Source organism: Anomaloglossus baeobatrachus, chromosome 12, assembly GCF_048569485.1.
Source record: "Anomaloglossus baeobatrachus isolate aAnoBae1 chromosome 12, aAnoBae1.hap1, whole genome shotgun sequence".
NCBI classification, from domain to species: Eukaryota; Metazoa; Chordata; class Amphibia; order Anura; family Aromobatidae; genus Anomaloglossus; species Anomaloglossus baeobatrachus.
In genome coordinates, this window is record NC_134364.1 from 26,800,919 (window position 1) to 26,813,979 (window position 13,061).

Below are 13,061 nucleotides of genomic sequence, written 5' to 3' on the forward strand. Positions count from 1 at the left end.
CTCAGACCCAGAACGAGGTCCAGAAGCCACTGGACCATGTCGAATTTACTGATTGAGGTCTGGACCTTAGGTCCTTTCCCGTCCCAAGACCCGAAAGACGGCAACAGCCCACTGAGGGGGATACAAAGCCACCGCACAGGCAGAGAGATCCCACGGGCCAGTGCCTGTGGGCAAACGGGTTCTCCGACACACATAAAGGCGGGGAGCGGACTATCGTTGCTGAAGCATAGGCAGTCAAGTTCTACAAAAAGAGGTGCAGGAGAAAGGCGGGAACCACCGAACCGGGTGGGGGACCAAGCGCAGCCGGCTGCGGGCACCGACCACCATCCTTTTGGTTTACCAGAGACTCCGGTGTATCTGTCATAGTGAGTACAACAGTGCCTTTGGGCTGCGCACCGCACCGCACCAACACGCCCGCACCTCGCAACTACCGGGCCCCGGGACCATCACCCTCTGCCCACGGAGGGGTCAACACCAGGCTGCACAACACCGTCCCCGGGAGCCTAGTTAACGGCAGCGGTGGTGTCCACACTCACCACAACCCGTGGGTGGCGTCACAAACTTAAATCCTTAAAACGCCCCGGCCGTGAACCTCCCCACTGAAATCCCTACACGTAGTGCCAGCTTCCCTTCAGAGCGACGTGATCCCCGGGTCTAGAGGTGCTCGAGCCACCCACTAAAACGAGCCCGGATCTGAGTGGCTCGGCAGGCAGCCGAGCGCGGGGCGGTACAGACATACATAGAAGATTTCCTCCAGCCTAAAAATGAGAGGACCAGAAGTGATTGGCTTCCTTACAACATGCCATCAAAGAAGCCTAACGCGCAGGCTAGCAGACATTACTACTTGCTAGGCTGTCTATGAATAAACAGACAGTGGGTCGACACCTGGGTCTGTCTGAGTTGATCAGAGACACCAAAGAAACCATCAAAATGTCAGACTCTGCAATGTGAACAGAGTTTGATGCCGCCATGACAGTCGTCAAGTTTTGTGCAAATTTCCTTGTGACACTGCCCTTGGTCAGGTCTTCCCAACACTGCTGCAGGTGAATATATCTCTTCTTCATGTGAACATAGAGACCTATCAATCTTTAATAGTGCTGGGAAGAGCCTTCCTGGAGCAGTGCTTGGATTAGTCTTGCCAGAGCGTTTCCAAGAATAATATACTCGGCTACAATTGTGCTGCCAGACTTCCTTTCATGCTGTCTATGGTTTGGGCAGCATGAATCGCCTGATGGCTTCTCTTTAAAACTGTAATCCCAAGTTAGCAGTATGGTCCCTCACTGGTTGGCACTGCACAGTGGGCAGGACGTTGGCTCAGTAGTTAGCACTGTACAGTGGGCAGTACGGTAGCTCAGTAGTTACCGTGTTTTTCCAAAAATAAGACACTGCCTTATACCTCTTTTGCCCCCAAAAAAGCGCTAGGACTTATCTTTGGAGTAGTATTATTCTTGGGGAAACATGGTTGGGGGTAAGTTTATCCCCCCAAAAAAGCAACCCCGCCCCCTTCCCAAGAGACTCATACTTACCAGGGCCGGGATGTCTGTGTGGCTTTCAGGTCCTCCCTATGATCTTCGGCGAGCGCTCCCAGCAGGTATGTTGCACGCCGTCCTCCCTGTTTCTGGCTGACACACTCACATACATCAGATCGCACGCACACACACACTCATACACATACACGCACACTCATACACATACACGCACACTCATCGGATCACACACACAATCACCGATCAGATCACACACTCACTAGCAACTCACCACATCCGATGGTACAGAATGCTTCTGGCTTCAGGCAAAGATGGGAGGAAGTAACGCATCACGGTCCTGGAAGCATTCCATGCGCAGCTGCAGGTCCATGCGTTCCACCGTAGCATGTCTCAGGATTCTGCCGGCCAGAAGAATTCGGTATCGCTGGATGTGCTGAGTGTGGGTGTGTGATCTGATGTGTGTGGGTGTGTGATCTGATGTGTGCGGGTAAGCGATCTGATGTGTGTGGGTGTGCGATCTGATGTGTGTGGGTGTGTGATCTGATGTGTGTGGATGTGTGATCTGATGTGTGTGGGTGTGTGATCTGATGTGTGTGGGTGTGTGATCTGATGTGTGTGTGATCTGATGTGTGTGGGTGTGTGATCTGATGTGTGCGGGTCAGGGATCTGATGTGTGTGGGTGTGCGATCCACTGCAGTGCCCCCCGCTCGGCGTCTGGTGACTGTGATTGCAGGGTGTCTACTGCCTATAATGAAGTGTCCTGCAGTTTTTTTTACCTTTTTCAGCTGCATGAACACTTCATTATTGAATTGCGACTATGGTTTATATTCGGGGGAGGGCTTATATTTAAGCCTTGGGGGAGGTCTTATTTTTGGAAAAACACGGTAATATTGTACAGTAGGCAACACGGTGGCTCAGTGGTTAGCACTGTAGAGTGGGCAGCATGGTGGCTCAATGGTTAACACTGTACAGCGGGCAGCATGATGGCTCAGTGGTTAGCACTGTACAGTGATTACTTTGCAGCACTGGGGTGCTGGGTTCAAATCTCACCAAGGGCACTATCTTCAAGTAGTTTGTGTGTTCTCCACATGTTTCCATGGGTTTCCTCCAGGTTCTCCAGTTTCCTCCCACACTGCAAAGACTGATAGGGAATTTATAGTGTGAGCGCGAATGGGGACAGTGATGATACCTGTAAAGTGCTGGAGAATATATTAGCACTATATAGGCAATGCATAATAAATAAATTGGATGATCACACAGGATTTTATGGGTGCCAGCTTACAACATGTCAACATATTATTTTTTTCCTCCTTTTCTTTTGCTTTCTAGCTGCTCTAATTCGCGGAAATAGAAGCAACTGTGCCCAATTTTCCAATAATTTGGATTGGCTTATAAGTAAATTGGAGCGTCTTGAATCATCTTCAGGTATATTCGCAGTGCCCTGTCTCTTTCAGAAAATAGTACTTACTCTTTCCTTATTAAGATACAGATATTTTAGACATTTCCCTTTTATTTTGTCATTGGCAATAAATAATTTGGGTAGCAGTCAACAGCAGTCTAAGGCCTAAGCCACACGACATGAAAATTGGTGCGAGTGGAGTGCGATAAAAAATCGCATTCCTCTCGGACCAATATTTGCCTGTGTGTCAGCACACATGAGCGATTATTGTATCAGCCCTAATCGGACCGAGAAAACAGTCGCAGCATGCTGCGACTGTAAAGCGAGACTCTTTCTCTCGCACCCATTCAAGTGAATGGGGCGAGAGAAAAATCGCACTGCACTCGCGGTACACCGCTGTACCCGCGAGTGCAGGGCGAGAATGGCAATATCCGGCTATGGAGGAGAGAGGGAGATCAATCCCTCCCTCCCCTCCTCAGTGCCGGCCCGCTCCCCGCAGCTGAGGTCCAATCACACGGTCGGACCTCAGTCGCAGGGACACTCGCATGACACTTGGCTCTGCTGTACTGCCAGCGTGAGCCGAGTGTCATGTGAGGGGATCGCAGTAATCCCCCTGTGGCCCCAGCCTAAAAATTTAATTTTAGCCAAAGCACTTCTCTTTGATAAGGGGCTATATGTCTATTACAAGGGGCTACATGTCTATAAGGGGCTATATGATTATGATAAGGGGCTATATGATTATGATAAGGGGCTATATGTCTATGATGAGAGGCTATATGATTATGATAAGCGGCTATATGTCTATGACAAGTGGCTACATGTCTATGGTAAGGGGCTATATGTCTATGACAATGGCCTCTATGTCTATGACAAGTGGCTACATGTCTATGATAAGGGCCTATATGTCTATGACAAGGGGCTATATGTCTATGACAATGGCCTCTATGTCTATGACAAGTGGCTACATGTCTATGATAAGGGCCTATATGTCTATGACAAGGGGCTATATGTCTATGACAAGGGGCTATATGTCTATGAAAAAGAGCTATATGTCTTTGACAAGGGGCTATATTAAACTTTTCATCAAGTGTAACCAGGTTTAGGTTTTGTCATGCTTTGCTGCCGTGAAAGGACAGTTTATCTGTTTTCTTGTAGGAATACTGGAGGTTCTACATTGCATATTGATTGAAAGCCCCGAGGCTTTAAATTTAATAGAGAAGGGACATATACGCTCTATAATTTCTCTTTTGGACAAACATGGACGAAACCACAAGGTATGTCCGAAAAAGTACCTTTGCTGGTAATAATAATGATTATTGTTAATAATAGAATATAATAATAATTATTCTGTATTTAAAATTACCCGTCAAAAGGTTTTTGCTATTTAAACTGAGAGCAGCGTAATGTAGAGGCAGAGACCCTGATTCCAGCAATATGTCACTTACTGGTCTGTTTGCAGTAATTTTGATATAATCACAGATTTCTCTGCTGCAGATCTAGCAAGCCTAAAAATGCTGAGCTCTGTATAACCCCGCCCAATTCTAATTGGCAAGTTTCTGTGTACACGCTACATAGGCAGAAAACTGCCAATCAGTAATTGGGGCGGGGTTACACAGAGCAGTTGACTAGTAGTTACAAGACAGCTAGTCCTGTAGTAATAATCTTCTGCTGATAAACCATTGATTTTATTGAAGCAGTAACAGACACATCATTGGAATCAGGGTCTCAGCCCCTACATCATGGTGTTCTCATTATATAGCAAGAACATGTCCTTTTAATTACAGATGACTGTACATGCAAAAATACTGTTTACTTTACATAACCTAAATTTAATAATACACAAGTATGTAATATAAATCAGTGACAGGCTGCTACAGACGCAGAGAGGACCCTTTCCATGGTGACTTATAATTTACAAGCAAAGGGTAAAGAGGTGGTAGTTAAGGTACCTTTATAATTACTTTAATTGTAGTGGAAGCCTGAAAATAATCATATATGCTTGTTTGCTTATTTTAAATAGTTATAATTTCTAATATACGTTTGAGTAAAGAGAACACTTCTACTATGGTAACCAATAGATATAAGTATAAATAATACAAACTAATGCTAATTATATGTGCATTTACGTTTTTATGCTTTAAAGTGGTTCTCTGAGAATGAAATAAAATGGTGTCCCTGATATAATTCAAACTCCAGCCTGTCCTAATCACGTGCCAGTAAAGGCTGCAGATATACAATTCTCAAGTCCTGTTACTCAACTAAGAGCTGTATCACACATACCTCAGTCATTCAGGAGCAAGACTGTGAAGAAATATGTTTTACCCGTATTTTGCTAGGCACAGAGATTTCCAGCTTCATCCGCCTCCTCAGGCTGACGGCTTTAAAAGAGCGCATGGAGGCTGATGCGCCCGACTGGAAAACAGACATTGAGGAGGATGAAGATTGAGATATACCCATTGAGCTCAGCGAGTAAGAGATTATACTTCTTTACAAATCACAGCCTTGCTCCCTGCCAACCGAGGTATATGTAATACAGCTTTTATCAGTTGAGACACAGGTCTCGAAAGCTGTATGTTTTCAGTATGCTCCCTGTCCTAACACATGACATGTGACTGCAGTTTGAAGTATACTAGGGATGCCGTTTTATCTCATTCTCACAGAACCCATTTAAATAATATATTTGTTGCATAATAAGTGAACAAACAGATTTTATTCACCATAAAATAAAAAATATTTATGATTTTAGTCAATCCTGTTGTAATATGCATCAGATAAAGAAAGGTCTAAAAAAAAGCACAAAATTGATTAAGTTTAAAATGATGAATTAGGGTATGTGCGCACGTTGCGTACTAGCCCAGCACCGTAAAAGGTGCGCTTCAGAGCGCAGCTGAAAAGCTCCGTTCTGAGGCGCATGGTGCCGGCAAGAACGTGCGCTCTGCCTGCAGCTCCTGCCATAGACAGAGCAGGAGCTGCCGGCAAAGCGCACGGAAGAAGTGACATGTCACTTCTTTTTACGCAGCGCTTCGGCAGTAGCCGAAGCGCTGCGTTGTAATATGCCACGTGCGCACGGCCCCTGCACAATCTCCATAGACTGTGCCGGGGACGCAGGACGCATGCAGTTACGCTGCGCTACAAAGCGCAGCGTAACTGCATGAATTTACGCAACGTGCGCACATAGCCTAACACTCGTATCTCCATTATTCATTGTTGCCTCTCATAGTTGTTGCACATTTAAACTAGTACTTTGCATTAAAAATAAATTACATTTTTAACAAATGCTCTTCAATTTTGGTGCATTATTGTGCCAATAGATAGAAGTGTTTATGCCACTTCTCTGACTTAAAACATTTTGAAAAGTCACAATTTTTTTTTGCGCAATTTGAAGTTGTACAAAAAAATAGTGAATTTGCTGTTTTCACACCACTCCCATCAACTCTGCCAAAATGGGCAGATCCAGTGCAGGGCGTGGCAACACCCAGATACATCCCACACCATTGAGATCCATCCTACTATAAGAATGCATGTCATTTATTCTGCAGGATTTATATTTCTTTATTTTAAACATTACAACACTTTATGTTGTCTAAATGCGGCGCACTTACTATACATAGGACATGTGATCATGATATTGTTACTAAATGTCTTCTCTTTAGGTTCTGGATGTCCTGTGCTCTCTGTGTGTATGTAATGGGGTTGCAGTGCGGACTAACCAGAATCTAATTTGTGACAACCTGCTGCCCAGGAGAGATTTGTTGTTACAAACTCGTTTGGTTAATGATGTCACAAGGTATATTTTTTATTTATGAAGTCATATATTTTTCTTCATTGTGCTGATCTATTTCTGAAGTATTAATGCCACAAAATTGTATCTTTTTTGGAAAGGTAGTTTTCTGCTGCTTTGCCCTGGAGGATTGTCCTGATGAAATTATAAGCTGACAATGAAGAAATTACTAATTTTCTACTTGTCATCATGGTGACAAAATAAAGTTTTATCTGTAAAATAACATTTCAAAATATCTCATTTAAAGGGAGTATCTGTCAGCAGATTTTTGCTATGTAGTCTGAAGACAGCATACTGTATGAGTTAACACACAGATTTCAGTGATGCATGTCTTATCACTCTGTGTGCTGTTGTTTACTTGCTATGTTTGTTTTAGCTTCAGGAGATTATTATTCCTGACTAGGTCAGCTAGTCTGGCATGCCCCCTGCTGTCTTAGCAACTCATTGTCTATAGACTAAGGCTACTTTCACACTTGCGTTGAACGGTATCCGTTGCATTGCGTTGTGTAACGGATGCAACGGATGTGTTGCATATAGTGACACAACGGATGCAACGGATGCTGCAAAACAACGCAATTCGTTTTGATTTTTTTTTTTTTTTTTTTCCCGGTTTTACCAGCGGCAGACTATAGTGAACGATCAGCTGATCGTTCCCTGCAGCCGGCCGCTGGGTGATCAGCTGATTGCTCCCAGTAGCCGGCCGCCGGGTGATCAGCTGATCGCTCCCGCCCGCCGGGTGATCAGCTGATCGCTCCCGGCTGCCGGGTGATCAGCTGATCGCTCCCTGCAGCCGGCTGCCGGGTGATCAGCTGATCGCTCCCGGCCGCCGGGTGATCAGCTGATCGCTCCCGGCCGCCGGGTGATCAGCTGATCGCTCCCGGCCGCCGGGTGATCAGCTGATCGCTCCCTGCAGCCGGCCGCCGGGTGATCAGCTGATCGCTCCCTGCAGCCGGCCGCCGGGTGATCAGCTGATCGCTCCCTGCAGCCGGCTGCCGGGTGATCAGCTGATCGCTCCCTGCAGCCGGCTGCCGGGTGATCAGCTGATCGCTCCCGGCCGCCGGGTGATCAGCTGATCGCTCCCTGCAGCCGGCCGCCGGGTGATCAGCTGATCGCTGTCACTTGCCGGCGCCCGGGCATGCCGGCGGGCGGGCGCTCAGCTGAGCGCTGTGACTTGCCGGCGGCCGGGCATGCTGGTGGCCGGTCATTCAGCTGAGCGCTGTCGCTTGCCGACGGCCGGGCGCTCAGCTGAACGTTCGGCCACCGCGAGCCAAAATAAAGTTTGATTTAAAAAAAAAAAAAAAAAAAAAAAAAAAAAAAAGAGCATGCGCAGTGAAATCCAGAGGATTCCGCTGCTCAAAATAACGTTACATGCTGCGTTCCTCCCGCTGGGCGGAAGCAACGGAGCGTCGCCCAGCGGAAGCAACGCAGCTCCTTTTGGTACAATCCGTCAACCATACAAGTCTATGGGAAACAGCGGAATCCGTTAACGGATTCCGCTGTTTCCCAAAAGGGCGGATTGTAACGGAAGGAAAATAACGCAAGTGTGAAAGTACCCTAAAGGCCCCGTTACACGCAACGACGTATCTATCGATATATCGCCGGGGTCACGGATTCCGTGACACACATCCGGCATCGTTAGCGACGTCGTTGCGTGTGACACCAACGAGCGGCCGTTATCGATGGAAAATACTCACCAAATCGCCCATCGTTGACACGTCGTTCATTTTCAAAAAATCGTTGGTTGTTGAGGACACAGGTTGTTCGTCGTTCCTGCGGCAGCACACATAGCTACATGTGACACCGCAGGAACAAGGAACAACACCGTACCTGCGGCCAGAAAGGAGGTGGGCGGTATATTCAGCCCGCTCATCTCCGCCCCTCCGCTTCTATTGGGCGGCTGCTTAGTGACGCCGCTGTGACGCCGAACGCACCTCCCCCTTAAAAAGGAGGCGGTTCGCCGGTCACAGCGACGTCCCTAGGCAGGTAAGTCTATGTGACGGGTCCTAACGATGTTGTGCGCCATGGGCAGCAATTTGCCCTTGACGCACAAGCGACGGGGGCGAGTGCTTTCACCAGCGAGATCGCTAGCGATGTCGCTGTGTGTAAAGCCCCCTTTAGAGAGCCTGGTGGGGGCAGCTATCTGAGCTTTGCTGCATTGCTTAAACTAAAAACTCTGTGTCAGAACATCTGCGCTCTGTAATCTAAGTGAGAAATCACTGGGATCCGGGTCTTTCTCTACATCATGCTGCTCTCAGATGAAGACGCAAAAACCTGCTGACAGATTCCCTTTAAAGGAATTGTCCACATGATAGATAACAAATGTATGATCGCTGGGGGTCTGACGGTACTGCCGCAGATCATGAGAACTACGGTTCCATAGTCTCCTGTGTGAATGGAGTGCTAGTGAACATGTGGGACCACCGCCCCATTTTCTTTCTAAAGGACAGTCACACTGGATCCTTTCCCTCACAAATACAGCAATCATACCTCTATCACCTACCCTGTAGCTGGGTGGTAAATGTTTTTTATGGCAAAACATTTTTATTAACAATTCCTATGTATAATGTTATTATTGTTATTACGTAGATGATTGATAACATATGAATATCTAATTTGATTCTCCATAGAATGTCAAGCAAGGATGAGTTTTTAAGGCCACTTTACACGCAACGACATGTCGTTGGGGGTCACGGAATTCGTGACGCACATCCGGCCTCGTTAGCGATGTCGTTGCGTGTGAAACGCACGAACGACCGTTAACGATCAAAATTATTTACCTTATCGTTAATACGTCGTTCAAATTCCAATTATCATTGCTGTTGCAGGAGGCAGGTTGTTCTTCGTTCCTGCAGCAGCACAGATCGCTATGTGTGACACCGCAGGAACGAGGAACATCACCATACCTGCGGCCGCCGGCAATGAGGAAGGAAGGAGGTGGGCGGGATGTTATGGCCGCTCATCTCCGACCCTCAGCTTCTATTGGGCGGCCGCTTAGTGACGCCGCACGAATCTCCCCCTTAGAAAGGAGGCTGTTTGCCGGCCACAGCGACGTTGCTAGGCAGGTAAGTACGTGTGACCGTTCCTAGCGATGTTGTGCGCCACGGGCAGCTATTTGCCCGTGACGCACAACTGACGGGGGCGGGTGCTTTCACCAGCAACATCGCTAGCGATGTCGCTGTGTGTAAAGTGCCCTTTTAGACTTTGTGGTTGCATTTGCCTTTGCTAGATCTCAATGACATCTCATTAAAATGTCATTTCAATATAGAAATTAACTATTTCAACATGTGAGCATATTGTGAAATTGAAAGACTTAATCTATTTTGTATTACTAAAAATGGTTCAATACGCTGAGCAATTTTTACATTTTTGTGTTATTTTTCAGCATGAGGCCAAATATCTTCCTGGGTGTAGCTGAGGGCTCAGCACAGTACAAAAAGTGGTATTTTGAGATGATTATCGATCAGGTGGATCCATTTCTAACTCCAGAACCTACTCACCTGCGCGTAGGTTGGGCTTCCACCTCTGGTTATGCTCCTTATCCTGGTGGAGGTGAAGGATGGGGAGGCAATGGTGTAGGGGATGATCTTTTCTCCTACGGCTTTGATGGTCTTCACTTGTGGTCTGGTAAGTTCATTTTTGAGTTTTTCACTTTTTTATGTTTTAATTATCATTAGGTCACAATAGATTTGTATTGTGGCATGACTTCAGAAAGTCTGACTGAGGGCCTTACCTTACGGTACCGACCACAAACCCCAAACCCCATTTCCTGAATTTTTACCTAAAATAAGACACAAACCCTGTGTGACATTGGATGTAAAAGTGTGGCGCCCCTGAGGCTTCAGTCGCCACAGGATACTGCATCTCACTTAAGGTGCAGTACTTATCACGGGTAATGAACAGGTTAATTGCTGGTGTTTAGCACTTATACAACATTCACACAAACCTCCAGTTAGTGAGCCAGTCAGTTACACAACTCAGGAAGTCAGCCAGCCTGGAAAATTCCCGGTTACCAGGGCAACTGCCTAGGAGGTGGGGCAGCACTGGGGAAGTTACAGAACAAACAGGAAAAATCACTTCAGAATAGTCTGGGACACAGAACAACATGGTCGCTGGAGAGAGTGCTTTAGATCTTCTCCAGCTAAAACCGGCCTGACTGGAAGAGGCAGGAGACGCCCGTGTGAGCTGAGAGACAGAGGAGAAACATGGTTGCTGAGGGGAGAGCTTCATTGCTCCCTTGGAACCGGCACAAAACAGTGTGCAGAATCCTAGGGTGAAATGTACTTCACGTCGCATCATCAGAATCTGCAGGACAGGGAGATTGCACGTCCCTCTGGCCATCAAAGTTCCCGGAGCACAGTGCTACATAGGGTCCGGAGCCGTAATCTGAGTCCGTCCCCACAGCGGATGCTACATACAGAACGGGAGACAACAAGTCAAGAACTGGGGTCCCCAAGTAGCTTCAGGCCACGGTGATCCAACAGCGCAAGGAGGAAGGTCCCTCAGTTAACAGCACCGGCGTTGACCTTGAACCTACCCGGGATCGGCTGGGGCCAGCACAGCGGAGACCGGTACCCTGAGTGCAGCACCAGAACAGTGAGTTAAGGCCCCGTCACACACAACGAGATCACTAACGAGATCGTTGCTGAGTCACAGTTTCTGTGACGCAGTAGCGATCTCACCAGCGATCTCATTATGTGTGACACCTACCAGCGATCAGGCCCTTGCTGGAAGTTCGCTAGTCGTTGCCAAATAATCCGGACCATTTTCTTCAAAGGTGATGTCCTGCTGGGGAGGACACATCGCTGTGTTTGACACCTACCAATGACCTCCTAACACGGTCCCAACGCCCACCGAGATCGTTATACAGGTCGCTGATTGTTACTGCGTTGTTGGTAAGGTCTGTCTGTGTGACATCTCAACAGCGACCTCCCAGCGACTTACCAGCGATCCTTATCAGGTCGTATCGTTGTCGGGATCGCTGGTAAGTCGTTGTGTGTGACTGGGCCTATAGGAAACCTTGACCCACACCTGCTGCCTCAGTCTATCATTATAACATTACTGGTGCCATTGCCCCGTGCTCCGGTGCCAGTGGCCGACTTTCATCCACATCGTCCTCCCCGGGGCCCGCTCCACCACTGGGGAGCAGAACCATCTTTGCTGCTACTACCATCCACTCCGGAGGACAGTGACAGCAGTGGCGGCTAAACCCTGGCTGTGTACCGCAGGTGGCATCATGACAATAATCCTCCTCACTCCCATCCACTGCTACTCTCATCCTCCCTCTCCATCATCACCATCCATCCCCTTTTATTGTACGCCTCGGGGCCACGAAGCCGGGCAGGGCCACTCGTGATATCCCCAGGCCCAACATCACCGGCCCGGCGACGAGTAAAGTTAACCCCTTGCCCCGTGGGTGCTACAAAAGTCCACAGTAGCCCCTTTAATTAACAACAACAACAACAATAAATATATAATTTTCATACATCAAAATGATAATAACATAATAACATAACCACCCGAAAAGGAGGAGGGGTAAGTGAAGGTTCCCATTGTACTCGATTGCAGCCCTGAGCTGCACCACACCGGCTCGAGGGCACCTAGCAAGTGTTGCCTGACCTATGTCCCGCTGAGACCTTAGCCCAGCAGGGACCCACATTAAAGCCAACAACACTATTGCACCACCAGGGGTAAGCCGTTCCTGCACTGGCTTCCCCCCCCCTCACTCTTCTGTGTGTGTCGCCCTGGACAAGCCAGGGGACACAGGTAACAACACACACACACCCCCACTCCCAGCAGTTCACAGCAGACATCCCCAAAGTGACCTGCTTTCTGCCTCGGGCTCAGACTGACACACCAGGTGGGCGGAGTCAGGAGATGGAGACGCCCACCCTTGAGTGAGCTGGCCTGAGGCAGGAAACAAGCCCAGAGAGAAGTTCAGGAGTGAAGGAGAGAGGAAGTCTGCAGAGAGGCAGACGCAGACTGGGGCCTAGGTTGGAGCCTAGGGCCCCTGTGCAGAAAGTCAGGCAGACGGTAGTGGCCGTCTGCAGGGAGCCGGGGAGCCAGTTGGTGGAACCGCAGGTAGCCGAGGCTGGGCGGTGGCCCCCCGGTACTGAATCGGGGAGCCAACTGGAAACCGGAGAGCAGGAAGAGTGTGCACGGAGGCGAAGGAAAGGACTTACACTAAAAACCTGGGGTCAGGGGAAAAACACCGCAGCCGCCTGTGGGACCCGTCCATCCAGCCGTTTGTTTCAGCAGAGACTCTGTGTGCTTCATTGGGCTGAGTGAGTACCACCGTGCCGTGCGGCACAGCGCTGTCCCCGTGCCCCTGCACCTCCACAGGCCCCATACCCGCCTGTCCACCATCCCAACCCCATCACTGGGCCCCGGGATCACC

The 13,061-nt window shown here is 48.4% G+C and overlaps 1 protein-coding gene across 9 annotated transcripts in view; it reads left to right on the forward strand.

Annotated features, from left to right (window-relative positions):
• LOC142258359 (ryanodine receptor 3) overlaps nucleotides 1-13,061 on the forward strand; it is an 847,167-nt gene that overhangs the window by 329,387 nt on the left and 504,719 nt on the right. For all 9 annotated transcript variants that reach the window (XM_075330934.1, XM_075330936.1, XM_075330935.1 and 6 more), the window contains 4 exons: nucleotides 2,817-2,912; nucleotides 4,042-4,160; nucleotides 6,540-6,673; nucleotides 10,050-10,291. In XM_075330934.1, the coding sequence (XP_075187049.1) occupies nucleotides 2,817-2,912; nucleotides 4,042-4,160; nucleotides 6,540-6,673; nucleotides 10,050-10,291 (591 nt within the window). The remainder of the gene's footprint in view (nucleotides 1-2,816; nucleotides 2,913-4,041; nucleotides 4,161-6,539; nucleotides 6,674-10,049; nucleotides 10,292-13,061) is intronic.